We start from the raw sequence: 19,165 nt of genomic DNA, 5'->3' as shown, positions 1-19,165 counted from the left end.
TTCTCATTATTATAATTCAAGCTTCGCCATTCAATAAGTAAAATTTTCTTAATTTTTGTTATTGCCATTTTTTCAAAAGAAATATGTAATAATTTATATAATAAAAATTTCTTTAAATTGCAAAATATATTTAATCGTCTAATTTCTACTCAGAATGCTATTACTGAACATGTTCACAATAAATTAACTCGTTGTTTAGCTACGTCAAGGTTAAATGGAATAAATACAGATGTTGATTTTAATGCAGCAGTAGTACAGTGAACATCATACAATGCGGATGTAATAGAACGCGACAGTTCTTTTTTGTTATTAGGTTTCTAATGTTAATGTGATTTTAATTCTTAGAAAAAAAATGTTTTGGTTACTCATCGGTATATTGTTAATAAGTTTTATTTGGTTTAACTGTAGGAATATAAATTATTGGACTAGCAAAGGCGCCAAACAAAATAAAAACATTCTGTTATATGATTTATTTAAAATATTTTATATGAAAAAATCAATCTCAGAACTTCTTTTAGATAATTACAATGAATTTCCAGACTCTAGGTAAGTTTTATTATATAATTGTATTTGTACATAATGTTTTTTTTTCAGATATAATGGAGTTTTTCAATTGTTTAAACCAGTTCTGCTTCTGAGAGATACTGAGTTGATAAATCGAATAATAGTGAAAGACTTCGATCATTTTACTGATCACGTGAACTTGATTTCTGAATTAAATGAACCGATTTGGTCTAATAACTTGTTGACTTTGAAAGGTAGTACTCGTCATATATATCTAACTTGTAGAACTGATTATCCTAATTCCAGGTGAAAAATGGAGAGATATGAGGGCTACTTTGAGTCCCGCATTTACAGGTAGTAAAATGCGATTGATGTTCGTCCTGATGTCCGAATGCGCGCAAAAAGTGGCCAAACATTTTGAGGATCATTCAGAGGAAAGCAAATCTATTGAGCTGAAAGATTTATTCACGAGGTACACTAACGACGTTATAGCTACTTGCGCTTTTGGCGTGCAATGTAATTCAATTAAACAAAGGAATAATGAGTTTTATAAGATGGGAAAGCTGGCTACTGATTTTACTAGTATTTGGAGAAATATTAAATTTTGTATGTTCATATTGATGCCAAAATTATGTAATGTGAGTAAAATTACTATACATCTTTGTAAAATTTTAAATATCTTTAATCTTTAGGTACTTGGAATTTCGTTCTTTGACAAAAAAGTAGAGATTTTTTTCCGTCGTTTAATAAAAGATACTATTAAAATTCGAGAAGAAAATAATATTGTACGACCAGACATGATACATTTATTGATGGAAGCTAGGAAAGGTCGATTAAATTATGAAGAAACTTCAGCTGTACAAGACACTGGCTTTGCTACAGTCGAAGAATCGGAAATTGGAAAAACCGTGAAGAAAGTAAAAGAACCAATTACAGATGATACCATAACGGCTCAAGCGTTAATTTTCTTCTTTGCCGGATTTGAACCTGTTGCCACATTGATGGTCTTAATGGCTTACGAATTAGCTGTTAATCCAGATATTCAAGAACGGTTACAAAGGGAAATCGATGCAGTTCTGGAAGAAAATGATGGAAAGATAACCTACGAAGTCATCAACAAAATGAAATATTTAGATATGGTTACTTCTGAAACATTGAGAAAATGGCCTGCAGCTTTAGAATTGAATCGGGTATGTGTGAAACCATACACTATCCCACCAGTTTCACCAGATGAAAATCTGGTAACTCTGAAAGTTGGAGATATTATTTCTATACCAGTTTATGGGATTCACAGGGATCCCAAATGTTATCCAAATCCCGAGAAGTTTGATCCCGAAAGATTCAACGATGAAAACAAAGTGAACATTAAATCGTGTATGTTTCTGCCGTTTGGTTCTGGACCAAGAAATTGCATTGGCTCAAGATTTGCCTTGTTAGAATCGAAGGTCGTGTTCGTTCATCTACTTGCAAAATTTAATATTATTGTAACTGAAAAATCAGAAGTACCTTTAATATTATCGAAGTCTGGCTTCGGTTTTAATTCTAAAAACGGATTTTGGTTTGGCTTAAAACTTAGAGATTAGCTTAGAAGCCTTTAAATTTCACTAACAGTATAATAAGTTGTGTACATTAAAGAATAACTAATGGCATGTATTAAATTAAAATATTTACTTTATAATTGTAATTTAACAAATCTTAAATAAACTTGAATTAGAATATTAGTTGTATTCCATTTTGTTGTAAATAAAAATATATTATTAATCTAGTATTATATTCCAAAATAAAAAAAAAATATTAATTGCATAATTTGTTTCATATATATTATTATTATTTCAAATTAAAATGATGAATTAAAAAGACAATTAATCGAAAAACATAAAAATAATTTCAAGAATTGGGAGATTGAAGTGAAGTATTTTGCATTTTGCATGTCTTCGGCAATAGCACTATTTAAAAAAACGGATTAATTGAGTTCATGGTGAGAATGAGAAGTGGAATACCATTTGTCAAGTATGGAGATACTACTGTATATTGGCATATAAAATATAATTGCTGTTTCATTTTTAATATATCAGCAACTCGTCTCATATTTTTCAAATAAAAGTAATTGCTTTTGCGTTGGCAGCATCCAATTGACCTACGAGTTCCACAGATATGAGAAGGTCAAATTTAATTAACACAATTGTTGATTTTGGTACAATACTAGCGCTGTGGACATCATGCAAGACATCAAACAAGTTTATTATTTGCTAATGCGATTTTAGTTTTGAGAGAAATTATGTTTTGATAACTCATCGGTTTATTGTGGTAATATTCGTTTGGTTCAATTCTAATCATTTTAATTATTGGACAAACAAAGAAATTGAATAAAAAAGAGTGTTTCTGTTAAATGATTTATTTAAATTATTTTGTATAAAAAAAATCATTTCCAGAACATATTTTAGACAGCTAGTGTATATTTTCTTCTATACTTGTATGATACATGAAGATAATTCGTTGGAGATATAATGCCGTTTTACAATTATTTAAGCCTGTTCTGCTTCTTAGAGGGCGACGTAACAAAATCGCTCAGGACAAAAGCATTTTCAAAATGTGCTCATATGCTACTTATTCATCCATATTCATTATGGTATTTGCGATCAAATCTTCAGGAAGTCCTCATGCTGAAAATTGACTGAATTAGTTTTTAAGGCATATTGTTCATACATTAGTATTAAAATATTTTTACGGTTTATTGTAATTTGAAATAATTAGAAACATAGAAATAATAACTGACTGTATTAGAAATAATGAAACAATTTATTAATTTTGAGACTATGGTATTCACCACATAGAATCATATTGTACATAGTTTTGTTATTTGTTAATAGAAATGACATTTCCTGATTTTTCTTTGTAATTTTGTCCGTTACTATGTCAATTTGACTCTTTATGAAATCGCTTGTGTTGCCTAAACATTGACAAATATTTAAATTATTATTGTAAACTATTTATATACACAAGATAAGTTAAGCAACGAAACTCTTCTCTATATTGTAGAAAGTAAAAGTGTATATATTTTAATTAATACGTGCATTGGAATTTAAAAGATTACAGATAGATGCGATATGTGTTTTTATACAAACAATTTTAAGAAGTAGTATTTTGATACTATTTTAGTATTACAATATTTATTTTATTTCATTGTGGTTATCATAATAAATATTGTGGAAAATTTCAATTAAAACTAATCAAAATATATTAGGACTGTCAACAGTATTTCTTTACTAGTTTCAATAAATTATATTATTTACATTTGGGATAACAAAATTCCTGAAGAGATTATTTTATTGTTTTTGTTTTCAAAAGAATAAAATGCGTCTTCGATGCCAACATTAAATTGATTAAACTCCGAGATCCACAATTACGTCAAGGTTAAAAGGAACAAATACATTCATTGAAGTACCAGTAGATCAGTAGACTTCATGCAAAGTGGATGTCTTCGACAAATATATTTATCGACTTTGTAGCTTCTTAACGTTAATTGGATTTAAGTATTTAGAGTAAAAATGTTTTGGTTACTCATTGGTTTGTTGTTAGCAATATTTTGTTGGTTCAACTATAAAAAATTGAATTATTGGGCTGACAAAGGTGTTAAACAAAAAAAAGTGTTTCTGTTGTATGAGTTATTTAAAGTGATTTATATGAAAAAACCATTTGCAGAATTTATACAAGATAGTTACAATGAATTTCCAAACTCAAGGTGACATTTTTTATATACATATTATTTGTTATATGACATTTATATTTTATTTCAGATATAGCGGTGGTTTTCAATTCTACAGACCTGTATTAGTGCTGAGAGATTCTGAGTTGATAAAGCAGATAACTGTGAAAGATTTCGATCATTTTACTGATCACATGAACTTTATTCCGGAAGGTACTGAGCCCCTATGGACAAGTAATTTATTTGCTTTGAAAGGTAAAATTTGTACTACAATATAGTTTAGTAGCTAAATGTTGTAATTTTAGGTGATAAATGGCGAGATATGAGAGCTACTCTTAGTCCGGCATTTACTGGTAGTAAAATGCGAGCTATGTTTGTACTAATGTCAGAATGTGCTCAAGAAGTTTCCAAACACTTTGAGAATCATCCAGAGGAAAGCAAATCCATTGAGATGAAGGATTTATTCACGAGGTACACTAACGACGTTATAGCAACTTGTGCCTTTGGAGTAACATGCAATTCAATTAAACACAGGAATAATGAGTTTTATTTGATGGGAAAGTTGGCGACGAATTTCATGGGTTTTTGGAAGAATCTGAAATTGATATTGTACATAATGATGCCTAAATTATTCAAAGCAAGTTGGTATAAATACATATTTTTTAATTATTCATTTTTATACTCTTAGGTAATTGGAATTTCGTTCTTTGACAAGAAAGTGTCGACGTTCTTCCGTCGTATCGTTAAGGATACCATTAAAATGCGAGAAGAAAATAATATTACACGACCGGACATGATTCATTTGTTAATGGAAGCTAGGAAAGGGAGATTTAATTACGAAGAGACTTCAGCAGTACAAGAGACTGGCTTTGCTACAGTAGAAGAATCAGAAGTTGGAATGAACGCGAAGAAACAGAAAGATGCAATCACAGATGATGACATAACGGCTCAAGCGTTAATTTTCTTCTTTGCCGGATTTGAATCTGTTGCCACATTAATGGTCCTAATGGCTTACGAATTGGCTCTCAATCCAGATATTCAAGACAGATTGCAAAAAGAAATTGATTCAGTTCTCGAAGTATATGATGGAAATATAACATATGAAGCGATTAACAAAATGAAATATTTAGATATGGTTACTTCTGAGACTTTGAGGAAATGGCCTATAGCTATAGGTATGGATCGTGTATGTGTGAAGCCTTATACAATCCAAGCAGTTTTATCAGACGAAAAACCAGTAACTCTAAAAGTGGGAGACGTTATTTCGGTACCAGTTTATGGGATCCACAGAGATCCAAAATATTATCCAAATCCTGAAAAGTTTGATCCCGAACGATTCAACGATGAAAATAAAATGAACATTCAATCATATATGTATCTGCCCTTTGGGTCTGGGCCAAGAAACTGCATTGGTTCAAGATTTGCTTTGTTAGAAACGAAAGTAGTTTTAGTTTCTTTGCTTACAAAATTTAACATTGTTGTGACTGAAAAATCGGAGATACCTTTAAAATTATCCAAGACTGGTTTCAATTTCAATTCTAAAAACGGATTTTGGTTTGGTTTAAAACGTAGGGCATAGTTCATAGGTAATGTAAATCTTTTTTTTTTACGTAACTACCATTATAAAATGTTTATTATTAGCTAATATACATTGATGAAAACAGTTATAAGTTGTAAAATTAAAATTATAGTTGTTATAAAAATGTTTTCTTTATAATTTGGTATGCTTTGCTACAATCTAAAATTATATTCCTTCAACAATATTGTTCTAAGTTAAAATTAATTAAAATAATCCAAGTCTTGAAACATATTTTTTACATTTTACAGTTAATTATATTTTATTCTTTATGTCCGAACGTCTGCTTTCCGCATCTTCTTCAAATAACGACATTAACATAATTCTATTCACAATTCAACGATTTCCAGTATTAGAAAATCAAAATAGTTTCTCTCACTTTTTGTTAAATTTAAATTCAATTGAAGGAAGTTGCTTTTCACACATAATACTAAAAAAATCCATTAAATATATTTCTAAATAAAATAATAAAAAAATCATGTGATTGTCAAAATTATATAAATACAATTTGTTACATTAAAAATTATAATTTGAAGAAAATTTTTAATGAAAATAGTGTAGGCGGATCTATGTTCTGTAATCAGCTTTAACTGTTTTTTTTCAATTATCTTGTTTTGTTACTCTTTTTTTTTTGAGGTAAACAATTTTCAAAAATCTAAACTTATATGATATATACTATATAAGCATTTATTATGTATACAAATACAAATATTTATTGGACATAATCTGTTTAAAAAGGCTGAGGTCAGCGATCAAAACAAACGATCTCACATTTTAATTTTCAAATTTAAATCACATAATTTGAATTTGGGATATCGAAAGATAATTTCTAGAGAGATAATTTTATATTTGTTGTTTTCTGTAGATAAAAATGCGTTTGCGATGTTAACATTAAAATATTATTACGTCATACACAATTACGACAAGGTTAAATGGAATTAAATCATTTTTGATGTTGTAGTAGCACAGTGGACTTCATGCAGGGCGGATGTACGAGATCAAATACGGTATACTATACAATTTGTAGTTTTTTTTTAACATTAGTGTGACTTTGCTTTTAGTAAAAAATGTTTTGGTTACTGATCGGTTTGTTATTGGCACTATTTTGTTGGTTTAATTATAAGAAATTAAATTATTGGGCTAGCAAAGGCGTTAATCAGAAAAGAGTGTACTTGTTATATGAGATATATAAAGTACTATGTATGAGAAAACCATTTGCAGAAATAGTAAAAGACAGCTACAATGACTTTCCAAACTCAAGGTAAGATTTTTGAGACGCATACTTTGATTAATAATTAATTCTGGATTGAGATATATAAACTAAACTTTCATATTTAATGATCTTTTGTTATTTCTGCTCACAACGATTGAATTTCAGATACAACGGTGGTTTTCAATTCTATAGGCCTGTGCTCGTTTTGAGAGATTCCGAGTTGATAAAACAGATAACAGTGAAAGATTTCGAATATTTTACGGATCACATGAACTTTATTCCGGAAGGCACTGAGCCCTTATGGACAAGTAATTTATTTGCTTTGAAAGGTAAAATTTGTACTACAAAATAGTCTATATATAGTATCTAAATGTTGTATTTTTAGGTGATAAATGGCGAGATATGAGGGCTACACTTAGTCCTGCATTTACTGGTAGTAAAATGCGAGCGATGTTCGCATTAATGTCAGAATGTGCTCAAGAAGTATCAAAATACTTTGAGAATCATCCAGAAGAAAAGAAATCCATTGAATTGAAGGATTTCTTCACAAGATACACTAACGACATAATAGCAACTTGCGCTTTCGGCGTACAATGCAATTCAATTAAACAAAGAAAAAATGAATTTTACATAATGGGAAAAATGGCTACAGATTTCACGGGTTTTTGGAAGAATTTCAAAGTGATATTATATGTAATGATGCCTAAATTATGCAAAGCGAGTAGTATCAATATATATATATATATATAAATTATAAATAATATTTTTTTAAATACTTAGGTAATTGGAATTACGTTCTTTGACAATAAAGTGTCGATGTTCTTCCGTCGTATCATTAAAGATACAATAAAAATGCGAGAGAAAAATGATATTACACGACCGGACATGATACATTTGTTGATGGAAGCTAGGAAAGGTCGTTTGAATTACGAGGAAACTTCAGCAGCACAAGAGGCAGGTTTTGCTACAGTTAAAGAATCGGAAATTGGAAAGACGGTAAAGAAAGTAAAAGATGCAATCACAGATGACGATATAACGGCCCAAGCGCTAATTTTCTTTTTTGCTGGATTTGATACTGTTGCCACATTTATGGTACTCATGGCTTACGAATTGGCTGTTAATCCAGATATTCAAGAAAGACTACAAAATGAAATAGACGCTGTTCTCGAGGAGAACGACGGAAAGATAACTTATGAATCCATCAACAAAATGAAATATTTGGATATGGTTACTTCTGAAACTTTGAGGAAATGGCCTGTAGCTATAGGTATGGATCGAGTCTGCGTAAAGACGTACACCATACCAGCAGTTTTACCAGACGAAGTTCCAGTAACAATACAAGTTGGAGACGTTATTTCAGTGCCTGTTTATGGAATACACATGGATCCCAAATATTACCCAAATCCTGTAAAGTTCGATCCCGAACGATTCAACGATGAAAACAAAGTTAATATTAAATCTCAGATGTATATGCCGTTTGGTTCAGGACCAAGGAACTGCATTGGTTCAAGATTTGCTCTGTTAGAAGCAAAAGTCGTTTTTGTTTCTCTGCTTTCAAAATTCAATATTGTTCCAACTGAGAAATCGGAGATACCTTTAAAATTATCCAATGCAGGCTTCAGTTTTAATTCTAAAAAGGGTTTTTGGTTTGCCTTAAAACAAAGAGATTGAATCATAAGCACTACACATTATTTTACTACTAATAGTATAAGAAAAGAGGTTTTATTATACATTCATTATTAATAAAAAATTATTAGAAAATGTGAATAAAGAAATATATTTAATTTATTATTACTTGAAATATTATTGTTAGGTACACAGATCAAACAAACAAAATCTCAGATTAATTAATTAGAAAGATATGGTTCATCGAGTACAATTTGAAAATAAATTTGTTCCATATTTTGTTGATAGGTTTCTAACTCAACTTAGATTTTATTTAACTAACTACAATTTGTAAAGTAAAATTGAATATACTTGCAAAAAACAGATATGTAATAATTTATAGAAATAAGTAATTAATTCTAAAAGGTGAAAAGGCTGAGGTTGATTATTTTATCTCAGTATATTATTATTTCTTCTAAAATTAAAAAAATAATTTCTATTATATTATTTACATCCGGGAAGATATATTATTATTATTATTTTTGTTCTCAAAAGAACAATTTGATTCTGAAAATACCAACATTAAATTGATTAGCTTACGAGATCTTAAATTACGTCAAGGTTAAATGAAGCGAATACATATTTTTATCCAGTAGTAGCACAGTGGACGTCGTACAAGAAGGATATATTATATCAAGTATATAATTTTGTGGACAGTAACTTTGTAGAGTTAATGTTTTAGAGAAAACATGTTTTGTTTACTTCTTGCTTTGTTATTGGCAATAATATGTTTGTACAACTATAAGAAATTGAATTATTGGACTAACAAAGGTGTTAAACAAAAAGGAGGGTTGAATTTATTTGAATTGTATAAAATGTTTTTTATGACCAAATCATTTGCGGATTTTTAAAAGATACATACAATGAATTTCCAACTTCAAGGTAAGTTAACGATTATAATGGTCTCATATGTAATGATTTGTTTCAGATACAGCGGTAGTTATCAATTTTGTAGACCCTTACTAGTATTAAAAGATTCCGAGTTGATAAAGCAGATAACAGTGAAAGACTTTTACCGATCACGTGGACTTAGTTCCGGAAGGTACCGAACCACTTTTTACCAGTAATTTGTTTTCTTTGAAAGGTAATATAAAACCAGACATAATATAAATTAATTTACATCTGTAAACTACATATAGCATTTCAGGTGATAAATGGCGAGATATGCGGACACTTCGAGTCCAGCTTTTACTGGTAGTAAAATGCGAGCAATGTTTACTTTAATGTCAGACTGCGCCCAAGAAGTAGCAAAATACTTTGAAACCCATCCTGAAGAAACCAATTCCGTTGAAATGAAGGATCTATTTACGAGGTACATTAACGACGTCATGGCAACTTGCGCTTTTGGAGTATAATGCAATTCATTTAAACAAAGGAATAATGAGTTTTATTTGATGGGAAAGATGGCAACAGATTTTACGGGTTTTTGAAGACTATGAAATTGATGATATACATAATGTTACCGAAATTGAGCAAAGTGAGTAGTACTCATACAAGTTATTGTAAAATGATTAATATTCTTATAATTAGATACTTGAATTTTCGTTTCTTGAGAAAAGTGTATCAAGATTATTCTGTCGCATCATTAAAGACACAAAATAAATTTAATTACTAACTAACTAACTAACAAAAGTGATTTACATGAAGATAGTAGTGAAAGACTGATCATTTTTCTGATCACAACACTTTCATTTCTAAAAATTCTAAGGTAATTTAGACAATAAACTTTTTTACTTTTATTATTCGTAATTAAAAAATAAGTTTACATATTGCATTTCCAGGTAATAAATAGTGAGATATGAGAGAAATGCTTACATTTTCATTTGCAATTAGTAAAATCAAGAAGAAAGTAAATCTATTAAGTTGAAGGATTTTTTGACAAGGTACACTAACGACGTTAAGCAATTTGCGATTTTAGAATACAAAACAATTCAACTAAACAAAGGAAAGTTGGCAACCAAATTGTGTCACATTGATGATATTTTGCATGATGCCAAAATTATGCAAAGAGTGTAAAATCTTATATTGATTATCGAAGAATAGTAAATTGGAAAGACATGAGTCTTAAGCGTTAATTTTCTATTTTGTCAGTTTTGATACTGTTTCCACATTTATGGTCCTAACAGCTTACAAATCGGTTATTAATCCAGATATTCAATAAAGATTTCGAAATGAAATCGATGATATTCTTGCGGAAAGATAACTGAATTCATCAACAAAATGAAATATTTGGATATGGTTAAAACTTATCTAAGATTTTGTTTTACGAGCTACAATTTATAAACTAACGTTTAAACTACTCACAATTAAGAGATACGTAATCATTTAAAGACATATGTTACGCCTTTGAAAAGGCGGTATATTATTTCTTTTAAAACTCTGGACACCGTGAATTGGAATTGCGGAATTTTAGTGGGGTTTATGAAAATTATATGCAATATTCTCAAATATTTTTATTGTACAAGTGTTGATCTCATAGATTGTTAACTAAGGGTAACAATTTAATCTTTTAAGTTAATAAACTTACCACAGAGATATATGTTTTTTCTTTTGTCCTATCATTAGACTATCACCTCTCCTAGTACATACGTTTATTTTTTATTTTTATAGATGTAAATCCGTGTTATTACAATTTCCTTTGTTTGCTTGGTTGCCTGTTTACAACAATTCAGAAGTAAGCCATCCCATAGCATAAGTCTCTTCACATGTATTAATATGAATAATGTTTCAAGTATTTAACATTATATGTGACATGTGCGTTATAATAATTTAGAGGGAAGTTATATGCCTAACAAATATTCCAATTATTTATATAATAGATGATAATAAAAAGGTCGGTCACGACAAAATTGTATTACACATCCGGGAAGATAAATATAAATTGCCAAAGAGATTACGTTATTACTATTATCGTTTTCAAGAGAACACTTTTGTGCTGCAATACCAACATTAAATTGATTAATCTTAAGTTACGTCAAGGAAAATATAGCGAGTACATCTTCTAATACAACTGTATCATAGTGGATATCACTCAAGACGGATATCTAAAAACTAGTACAGTATTTTTTGGACAGTAACTTTGTAAAAGTAATGGTATTTTATTTTTTAGAGAAATATGTTTTGGTTACTTCTTGGTTTGTTATTTATAATATTATATTTGTACAACTACAAGAAATTAAATTATTGGACTAACAAAGGTGTTAAGCAAAAAAAAACGTTTTTGTTGTATGAGTTATATAAAATGTTTTTTATGAAAAAATCATTTGTGGAACTTTTACAAGATACATACAATGAATTTCCAGATTCAAGGTAAGTGCACGTTTATAATTTTCTTTGGTTTCTATGTAAATATGATTTGTTTCAGATACAGCGGTAGTTTTCAATTGTATAGTCCATTACTGGTATTGAAAGATTCCGAGTTGATAAAGCAGATAACAGTAAAAGACTTCGAGCATTTTACCGATCACATAAACCTTGTTCCGGAAGGTATTGAACCACTTTGGACCAGTAATTTATTTGCTTTGAAAGGTAATATTCTTAGTATAAATTAATTTACATATAGAAGCTATATATTGTATTTCAGGTGATAAATGGCGAGATATGCGAGCTACCCTAAGTCCTGCATTTACAAGTAGTAAAATGCGAGCAATGTTTGCTCTAATGTCCGATTGTGCCCAAGAAGTAGCCAAATATTTTGAAAACCATCAAGGAGAAAGTAAATCCATTGAGTTAAGGGATTTATTCACAAGGTACACTAACGACGTTATAGCAACTTGCGCCTTTGGAGTACAATGTAATTCAATTAAACAAAGGAATAATGAGTTTTACTTGATGGGAAACTTGGCTACAGATTTTACGGGTATTTGGAAGATTACGAAATTGTTGATATACATGATGTTACCGAAATTGAGTAAAGTGAGTATTATTCATACAAGTTATGGTAAAATTATTAATATTTCTCATAATTAGATACTTGGGTTTTCGTTCTTTGAAAAAAGTGTATCAATATTCTTTCGTCGAATTATTAAAGACACCATAAAAATGCGAGAAGAAAATAATGTTACACGACCGGATATGATTCATTTGTTAATGGATGCTAGGAAAGGTCAATTGAATTATGACGAGAATATAGCTATCCAAGATGCTGGCTTTGCCGCAGTTGAAGAATCGGAAATTGGAAAGACCGTTAAAAAAGTAAAAGACGTAATTACAGACGATGACATAACGGCTCAAGCATTAATTTTCTTTTTTGCTGGATTTGATTCTGTTGCAACATTAATGGTCCTCATGGCTTACGAATTGGCTGTTCATCCAGATATTCAAGAAAGGCTACAAAACGAAATAGATATCGTTCTCGAGGAGAACGATGGAAAGATAACTTATGATGCCATCAACAAAATGAAATATTTGGATATGGTTACTTCTGAAACTTTGAGGAAATGGCCGCCAAATATAGTCATTAATCGAGTTTGTGTAAAACCATACACGATTCCAGCAGTTTTACCAGACGAAATTCCAGTAACTCTTCAAGTTGGAGACGCTATTTCTGTGCCAGTTTATGGTATTCACAGAGATCCAAAAAATTATCCTAATCCTGAAAAGTTCGATCCCGAACGATTCAACGATGAAAACAAAGTTAACATTGAAGCGTACACGTATCTGCCATTTGGTTCTGGACCAAGGAATTGTATTGGTTCAAGATTTGCACTAATAGAAACGAAAGTTGTTTATATTCATTTACTTGCAAAATTCAATATTGTTGTAACTGAGAAATCGGAGATACCTGTAAAATTATCCAAGACAGGCTTCAATTTTAATTCTAAAAACGGTTTTTGGTTCGGTTTGAAACTTAGGGATTCATAAGTTCATAAGCGATACAATTGTATTTTATATGTCACTAATATACGTTTACGTCACGTATACATTTTATTTAAATATAGATTTGGTCTTTCTATTGTAATAATTACTGATATTTAATATATTGTGTTTATTATAATTTAATTTAAAAAAATGTTTTTCTATTTTTTAGCCAAAATAATAAATTAAAGTTGTTATCATAAAAAAGATTGTAATTATAATGAGGAATTATTATAATGAAGCGGAATAAAAAGATAATATAAAATAGTTCCTTTAAATATATTTATAGGGACGTTATATATTGAAAGTTGGTTATAGTTGGTTGTTTTTATTTAAGCTAAATTTTAAGATTTAATTTATAAAATAATTTAAATCATATTATTTATATGTTATTGTATTTTACAAGAAATCTTGCTTAGGTAAATGGGTGGAGTCGTGATATTGTGGGATTTTTATTCACTAAATATTCTTAATCAATCATCCAGGACCATTGTCATTTTCTGCAACCATCTGTCTCTTCAGCATTTGACCAACTAAGCTATCTTGATCTAGTTTCCTGAGTTGTTCATTTTTTTCCATCTGCATAACCTGTGCTGTCGGTTCTTCGGAACCATCACGTCCCTCATCTTTACAATAGACCCTTCAAAACTTCAATTACCAAAGCACCCGTTTCCTAAGAGCGCCTGGCCCATGTGAAACCTTATGTGGCTGTATTTTTTAGCCATACAGTATAAAATGACTGGGATTAGACATTAGGTCACTTCTCTGAATTGTTTCATTTTTTCTGCCACTATTCCAGCAGTCACCGATCTGTTGGTGGAACGCCATCTATAACTTCTACTGCGTATCAGAAAATTCACCTCAACTAGACCAGTTCTAACGATAATTATTGTTTTGTATGTAGACTCCAAGCAATCATTTCTTGCTGGACTTTGCTCCACTGTTGTTCGGCATCAATCTGCTTACAGACAAAGTTATTGGAGTAGCAAACCACTTCCGCTGATGGCTGCTGAGCGAAGATCAATCATATTATTTATATCTGGGATGAAAAAAGTTAATTGCAAAAAAGATTATAATATTAATAATAAACAAAATGAATTGTACATATATATACAAAGCGCTATTGACCGCAGATTTTCCACTTTATTACTGAGTATTGTTTTTGTTTTCAGAAGATAAAAAAGTCTGTAATGGCGATACTAAATTGAATAAAATACTAGCTCGAAAATTAAGGCAAGATTAAATAAAACAAATGCATTTGTTGATGTAGTAGCATTATTTAGTTTATAGCTTTTCTTATATTAATGTGATTTTTTACAAAAGGAAAATGATTTGGTTACTCGTAGGTTTGCTGCTGGTAATATTTGTTTGGTACAATCATAATAAATTGAATTATTGGACTAACAAATGTATTAAACAAAAAAAGTATTCCTGTAATATGAAATTTTTCAAATGCTTTGTATGAAAAAATCATTTGCGGAAAATTTACAAGATACCTACGACGAATTTCCAAAATCAAGGTTATCAATTGATGATATTTATATTTTATATATAACATATATGATTCATTTCAGGTACAGCGGTGTTTTTCTTTTTTTTTTCAATCTTGAGAGATTCTGACTTAATAAAGCAAATAACAGTGAACTTTGATCATTTTACCGATCACAACACATTCATTTCTGAGGATGCTGTGCCAATTTGGACAAGAAGCTTGTTTACTTTGAAAGGTACTATTCTTAATTAATGAATTGATCAAGTCTGCGTGAAGCCATATACCATCAAACCAGTTTTACTAGATGAAATTCCACTTACTTTAAAAGTTGGAGACGTTCTTTCGGTGACAGTATTTTTAATTCACAAAGGTCCAAAATATTATCAAAAATCCTGAAAAGTTTGATCCCGAACGATTCAACGATGGAAACATAGTTAACGTAGCATTTTTTTTGTAAGCCTATGTGGTCGTCCCAACCCAGTTTGTTGTTCAATAGTATTCCCAAGTATCTCTCTTGTTCTACTTTTTTTTTATGCTGATATTGTTTATAGTGATGTTTAGTTCGATCTTTCTAGCATTTTTTGGTGTAGAATCATGTATTGTGTTTTAGTCTCATTTATTGTTAATAGTTTAATTATGTCGTTGTTGATGCTGTTCTGCAACGCCGTTTCCTCCCTATGTCCGTACAGAATACATGTGTCGTCCGCATACATGTATATGCTTCTCTCTAACTCAATGTTGGCTATGTCATTTGTATATAGAGTATAGCGCAAGAGCAAGGACTTCCCCCTAGGGGACCCCATATTCGCAGCATATTTCAGAGCTCTCTGTGCTCAACATCTTTACTCGCTGATCCCTACTTGTAATACTCAAACTTAAGGTAAGACTTTAAACTTATAAACTAATCAAAATGTATTTTTAACAGGAATGTAACAGAAAAAAATGCATTTTACAATGCTTATCAAAATTTATATACAGTTTCCACAATTATTGTTATTATTTCATGGAAATGGAAACGAACTGAACAAAACCTGATCATTTATATACTATCATTTAGAATCTATTTTTATTTTGTTCAATTAAAATTTAGATTGTTTTTAAATTTTCTAAACGAGACTCTAATGAATCCAGACTATTCGAAGAGTATTAATCGAGTTATTGTTGTATCTGTTTTTTGGTTCTGAACCAAGAAATTGTACTGCTTCAAAATATGAGATACCTTATTTTTGGTTTGGATTTCTGTTTTTTTTTACATTTGAATAACATAGAAATAAATGTATTAAATATACATATAGTTGAAATAAATACATATAAATATAAGAACTATTTTAGATTTTACACATTTTGAGTAATATATTTAAGAAAATTAGGGCGGTTATTCTGCGGTCAATAGTTTATGTATTAATAGAAAAAGATAGATTTTATAATTTTAATTTCTGAAATAAATTATGTTTTTTTATTAACTGTATTAAATAATTATTTTATTACGCACAATTAGTATATATGTATTATTTTATTTAAAAAAATGCTGTCTGTAAACTGAAATCATATTACTTATATGAGCAGAAAGACTTATGGTTAATATAATATAAATATATATTTATTTTATTCTTTTTATTTCTGTATGTTTTTTTGTACGATGCAATAAACATTATTATTACTTATATGAATATTTTATTTATTTTAAAATATTTATTTGTCAAATATTATGACCAAAATATTATCGACCTAGGTCTTTTGGCCTATATGATTAATATTATCATAAAGAGTTAATAACAAAAGATATAATATATATTTTTTGTTTTTAAAGAGTACACTTGCCTGTAGGATGTCATCATATAATTGATTAAGTTACGAGACCCACAATTACGTCAAGGTTAAATGATATTAATACGTTCGTTGATTTTGGTTCAGTAGTAGCTCAGTGGACATCACGCAAGACGTATATAAGACAACAAGCAAGGTATATATTATTTAATTTATAGTTATATTAAATAAAAGTTATTTCAGTTTTTAGATAAAACGATGTTTTGGTTACTCGTCGTTTTGCTGTTAATTGCATTCTGTTGGTTCATTTATAAAAAATTGAATTATTGGACTAATAAAGGCGTCAAACAAAAATTTAAATTGTTTTTTATGAATAAATCATTTTCAGAATATTTTCTAGACAGTTACAATGAATTTCCAGAGTCTAGGTAGGCTTTTCTTTTATTTTTGTAGTTTGCATATGACGATAATGTATTGTTTCAGATATAGCGGTGTTTTTCAGTTTAGTAGACCTATGCTTATGCTGAGAGATTCCGAGTTGATAAAGCAGATAACAGTGAAAGATTTCGATCATTTCACAGATCATATGAGCTTTATTCCGGAAGGCGTTGAGCCTCTTTGGACAAGTAATTTGTTTGCTTTGAAAGGTAATCTTCTATATATAAGGTAGATTGTAAACATAGAATATATTTTGTATTTTCTAGGTGATAAATGGAGAGATATGAGGGCTACTCTAAGTCCTGCATTTACTGGAAGTAAAATGCGAGCAATGTTTGCTTTGATGTCAGAATGTGCCCAAGAAGTATCCAAATACTTTGAAAACAATCCAGAGGAAAGCAAATCCATTGAGCTGAAGGATCTATTTACTAGGTACACTAATGACGTTATAGCTACTTGCGCTTTCGGTGTGCAATGCAATTCAATTAAACAAAGAAAAAATGAGTTTTATTTGATGGGAAAGCTATTGACAGATTCTACGGGCATTTGGAAAAATATCAGATTTCTATTATACATGATGATGCCAAAATTGAGCAATGTGAGTAGAATCAATAAATATTCAAATAATATTATTACAAATTTTGTTCATTAGTTATTTGGAATTTCGTTCTTCAACAAAAGAGTGGAGATGTTTTTCCGTTGCATCATTAAAGACTCGCTTAAAATGCGAGAGGAAAATAATATTTCAAGACCGGACATGCTACATTTATTAATGGAAGCTAGAAAAGGTCGATTAAATTACGAAGAAACTTCAGCTGTAAAAGAGACTGGTTTTGCTACAGCCGAAGAATCGGAAATTGGAAAGACTGTGAAGAAAGTAAAAGACCCAATCACAGATGATACCATAACAGCTCAAGCGTTAATTTTTTTCTTTGCTGGATTTGATTCTGTTGCAACATTAATGGTCCTCATGGCTTACGAATTGACTGTTAATCCAGATATTCAAGAAAGGTTGCAAAAGGAGATTGATGCTGTTTTTGAAGAAAACGATGGAGTGATAACTTACGAATCGATCAACAAAATGAAATATTTGGATATGATTACTACTGAAACATTAAGAAAATGGCCTGCAGCTGTAGGCATGGATAGAGTATGTGTTAAGCCTTACACCATAGCACCAGTTGCTCCAGACGAGGTTCCGGTAAATCTGAATATTGGAGACGTTATTTCTGTGCCAATCTTTGGAATTCATAGAGATCCCAAATATTATCCCAACCCTGAAAAGTTCGATCCCGAAAGATTCAACGACGAGAACAAAGTTAACATTAAGCCTCACATGTATCTTCCTTTTGGTGCTGGACCAAGAAACTGCATTGGTTCTAGGTTTGCATTATTAGAAGCCAAAGTTGTTTTTGTTTATCTGCTAGCAAAATTCAATATTGTTCCAACTGAAAAATCGGAAATACCTTTTAAATTATCGAAGACTGGTTTCACTTTTAATTCTAAAAACGGATTTTGGTTTGGTTTAAAACGTAGGGATTAATTTATTGGCATTTGATCTCATTTTTTACATTTCACAAACATTATATAATGTATTTTTTATTGATAAATTTTATTTTTCTAATGCACAATGTATTTTTATCAAATGTATTTTAGTTAGATCAAACGATTTAGTCACGCAATGTGTTGAGCCAGTCATAAACTTAATCAAGGTTTTCTTATAAGTGCTCGAATGGTCATTAGGTATGAAATTGCTATAATTTAAATCTATAATTATATTCTTATTTTTTTTATTTACATGTTCATGAACGTAATAACTGTTTTCACTTATTAAAAAGTTTTAAGGACAATACCAGAAAAATATAAACTAACATTTTTGAATGAGAATATTGATTTGCAGATGTCCTATTGTATAATAATTAATTCGTAACTTGTATTGCTTAAACG

At 29.8% G+C, this 19,165-nt stretch overlaps 5 protein-coding genes and 1 long non-coding RNA gene across 10 annotated transcripts; all 6 read left to right on the top strand.

Annotated features, from left to right (window-relative positions):
* Positions 1–448: 448 nt before the first annotated feature.
* On the top strand, positions 449–2,172 carry LOC108562568 (cytochrome P450 9e2-like). Its single transcript, XM_017920951.1, has 4 exons — positions 449–546; positions 595–758; positions 811–1,142; positions 1,197–2,172. Exons 1-4 carry the CDS (start codon positions 488–490, stop codon positions 2,085–2,087), a joined length of 1,446 nt encoding a protein of 481 aa, XP_017776440.1. The 5' UTR covers positions 449–487; the 3' UTR covers positions 2,088–2,172.
* A 1,865-nt stretch (positions 2,173–4,037) lies between these two features.
* On the top strand, positions 4,038–5,913 carry LOC108562565 (cytochrome P450 9e2-like). Its single transcript, XM_017920947.1, has 4 exons — positions 4,038–4,246; positions 4,302–4,465; positions 4,516–4,847; positions 4,899–5,913. Exons 1-4 carry the CDS (start codon positions 4,053–4,055, stop codon positions 5,787–5,789), a joined length of 1,581 nt encoding a protein of 526 aa, XP_017776436.1. The 5' UTR covers positions 4,038–4,052; the 3' UTR covers positions 5,790–5,913.
* A 622-nt stretch (positions 5,914–6,535) lies between these two features.
* On the top strand, positions 6,536–8,736 carry LOC108562566 (cytochrome P450 9e2-like). Of its 2 annotated transcripts, XM_017920948.1 has the most exons (5): positions 6,536–6,793; positions 6,848–7,047; positions 7,165–7,328; positions 7,385–7,716; positions 7,780–8,736. In XM_017920948.1, the coding sequence occupies exons 2-5, from the start codon at positions 6,854–6,856 to the stop codon at positions 8,668–8,670; spliced, it is 1,581 nt and encodes a 526-aa protein (XP_017776437.1). In that variant the 5' UTR covers positions 6,536–6,793; positions 6,848–6,853; the 3' UTR covers positions 8,671–8,736. The 2 variants fall into 2 exon arrangements, with proteins under 2 accessions (XP_017776437.1, XP_017776438.1); XM_017920949.1 differs by lacking the exons at positions 6,848–7,047; positions 7,165–7,328 and having other exon boundaries at positions 6,537–6,793.
* Positions 8,737–9,222: 486 nt separating this feature from the next.
* On the top strand, positions 9,223–11,192 carry LOC108562557. Of its 4 annotated transcripts, none has more exons than XR_001891069.1 (3): positions 9,223–9,748; positions 9,812–10,141; positions 10,446–11,192. It is a non-coding gene; the product is annotated as an uncharacterized LOC108562557 (long non-coding RNA). The 4 variants fall into 4 exon arrangements; XR_001891068.1 differs by lacking the exon at positions 10,446–11,192 and adding an exon at positions 10,195–10,280; XR_001891067.1 differs by lacking the exon at positions 10,446–11,192 and having other exon boundaries at positions 9,223–9,546; positions 9,593–9,748; positions 9,812–10,249.
* A 433-nt stretch (positions 11,193–11,625) lies between these two features.
* On the top strand, positions 11,626–13,613 carry LOC108562551 (cytochrome P450 9e2-like). Its single transcript, XM_017920934.1, has 5 exons — positions 11,626–11,718; positions 11,774–11,973; positions 12,029–12,192; positions 12,248–12,579; positions 12,634–13,613. The coding sequence occupies exons 2-5, from the start codon at positions 11,780–11,782 to the stop codon at positions 13,525–13,527; spliced, it is 1,584 nt and encodes a 527-aa protein (XP_017776423.1). The 5' UTR covers positions 11,626–11,718; positions 11,774–11,779; the 3' UTR covers positions 13,528–13,613.
* Positions 13,614–15,736: 2,123 nt separating this feature from the next.
* Positions 15,737–19,093, top strand: LOC108562552 (cytochrome P450 9e2-like). Its single transcript, XM_017920935.1, has 6 exons — positions 15,737–15,893; positions 16,824–16,976; positions 17,024–17,208; positions 17,264–17,427; positions 17,485–17,816; positions 17,871–19,093. The coding sequence occupies exons 3-6, from the start codon at positions 17,039–17,041 to the stop codon at positions 18,759–18,761; spliced, it is 1,557 nt and encodes a 518-aa protein (XP_017776424.1). The 5' UTR covers positions 15,737–15,893; positions 16,824–16,976; positions 17,024–17,038; the 3' UTR covers positions 18,762–19,093.
* Positions 19,094–19,165: the final 72 nt, after the last annotated feature.

This window comes from Nicrophorus vespilloides, unplaced genomic scaffold, assembly GCF_001412225.1.
Source record: "Nicrophorus vespilloides isolate i.1.1-1 unplaced genomic scaffold, Nicve_v1.0, whole genome shotgun sequence".
Classification (NCBI taxonomy): domain Eukaryota; kingdom Metazoa; phylum Arthropoda; class Insecta; order Coleoptera; family Silphidae; genus Nicrophorus; species Nicrophorus vespilloides.
Note: the sequence above shows the minus strand (reverse complement) of the source record. Positions and strands in the feature narration are given on the sequence as shown.

What these genes read in the sequence shown, in the direction of transcription:
- LOC108562566 (XM_017920948.1), top strand. Translation starts at nt 6,854, where the DNA reads ATGTTTTGGTTACTGATCGGTTTGTTATTGGCACTATTTTGTTGGTTT. An exon ending in AATGACTTTCCAAACTCAAG is followed by an intron (nt 7,048 to 7,164) that starts GTAAGATTTTTG and finishes ATTGAATTTCAG; the next exon opens with ATACAACGGTGGTTTTCAAT. An exon ending in TAATTTATTTGCTTTGAAAG is followed by an intron (nt 7,329 to 7,384) that starts GTAAAATTTGTA and finishes TTGTATTTTTAG; the next exon opens with GTGATAAATGGCGAGATATG.
- LOC108562552 (XM_017920935.1), top strand. Translation starts at nt 17,039, where the DNA reads ATGTTTTGGTTACTCGTCGTTTTGCTGTTAATTGCATTCTGTTGGTTC. An exon ending in TAATTTGTTTGCTTTGAAAG is followed by an intron (nt 17,428 to 17,484) that starts GTAATCTTCTAT and finishes TGTATTTTCTAG; the next exon opens with GTGATAAATGGAGAGATATG. An exon ending in TGATGCCAAAATTGAGCAAT is followed by an intron (nt 17,817 to 17,870) that starts GTGAGTAGAATC and finishes TTTGTTCATTAG; the next exon opens with TTATTTGGAATTTCGTTCTT.
- LOC108562568 (XM_017920951.1), top strand. Translation starts at nt 488, where the DNA reads ATGAAAAAATCAATCTCAGAACTTCTTTTAGATAATTACAATGAATTT. An exon ending in AATGAATTTCCAGACTCTAG is followed by an intron (nt 547 to 594) that starts GTAAGTTTTATT and finishes TTTTTTTTTCAG; the next exon opens with ATATAATGGAGTTTTTCAAT. An exon ending in TAACTTGTTGACTTTGAAAG is followed by an intron (nt 759 to 810) that starts GTAGTACTCGTC and finishes TCCTAATTCCAG; the next exon opens with GTGAAAAATGGAGAGATATG.
- LOC108562551 (XM_017920934.1), top strand. Translation starts at nt 11,780, where the DNA reads ATGTTTTGGTTACTTCTTGGTTTGTTATTTATAATATTATATTTGTAC. An exon ending in TAATTTATTTGCTTTGAAAG is followed by an intron (nt 12,193 to 12,247) that starts GTAATATTCTTA and finishes ATTGTATTTCAG; the next exon opens with GTGATAAATGGCGAGATATG. An exon ending in TGTTACCGAAATTGAGTAAA is followed by an intron (nt 12,580 to 12,633) that starts GTGAGTATTATT and finishes TCTCATAATTAG; the next exon opens with ATACTTGGGTTTTCGTTCTT.
- LOC108562565 (XM_017920947.1), top strand. Translation starts at nt 4,053, where the DNA reads ATGTTTTGGTTACTCATTGGTTTGTTGTTAGCAATATTTTGTTGGTTC. An exon ending in AATGAATTTCCAAACTCAAG is followed by an intron (nt 4,247 to 4,301) that starts GTGACATTTTTT and finishes ATTTTATTTCAG; the next exon opens with ATATAGCGGTGGTTTTCAAT. An exon ending in TGATGCCTAAATTATTCAAA is followed by an intron (nt 4,848 to 4,898) that starts GCAAGTTGGTAT and finishes TTATACTCTTAG; the next exon opens with GTAATTGGAATTTCGTTCTT.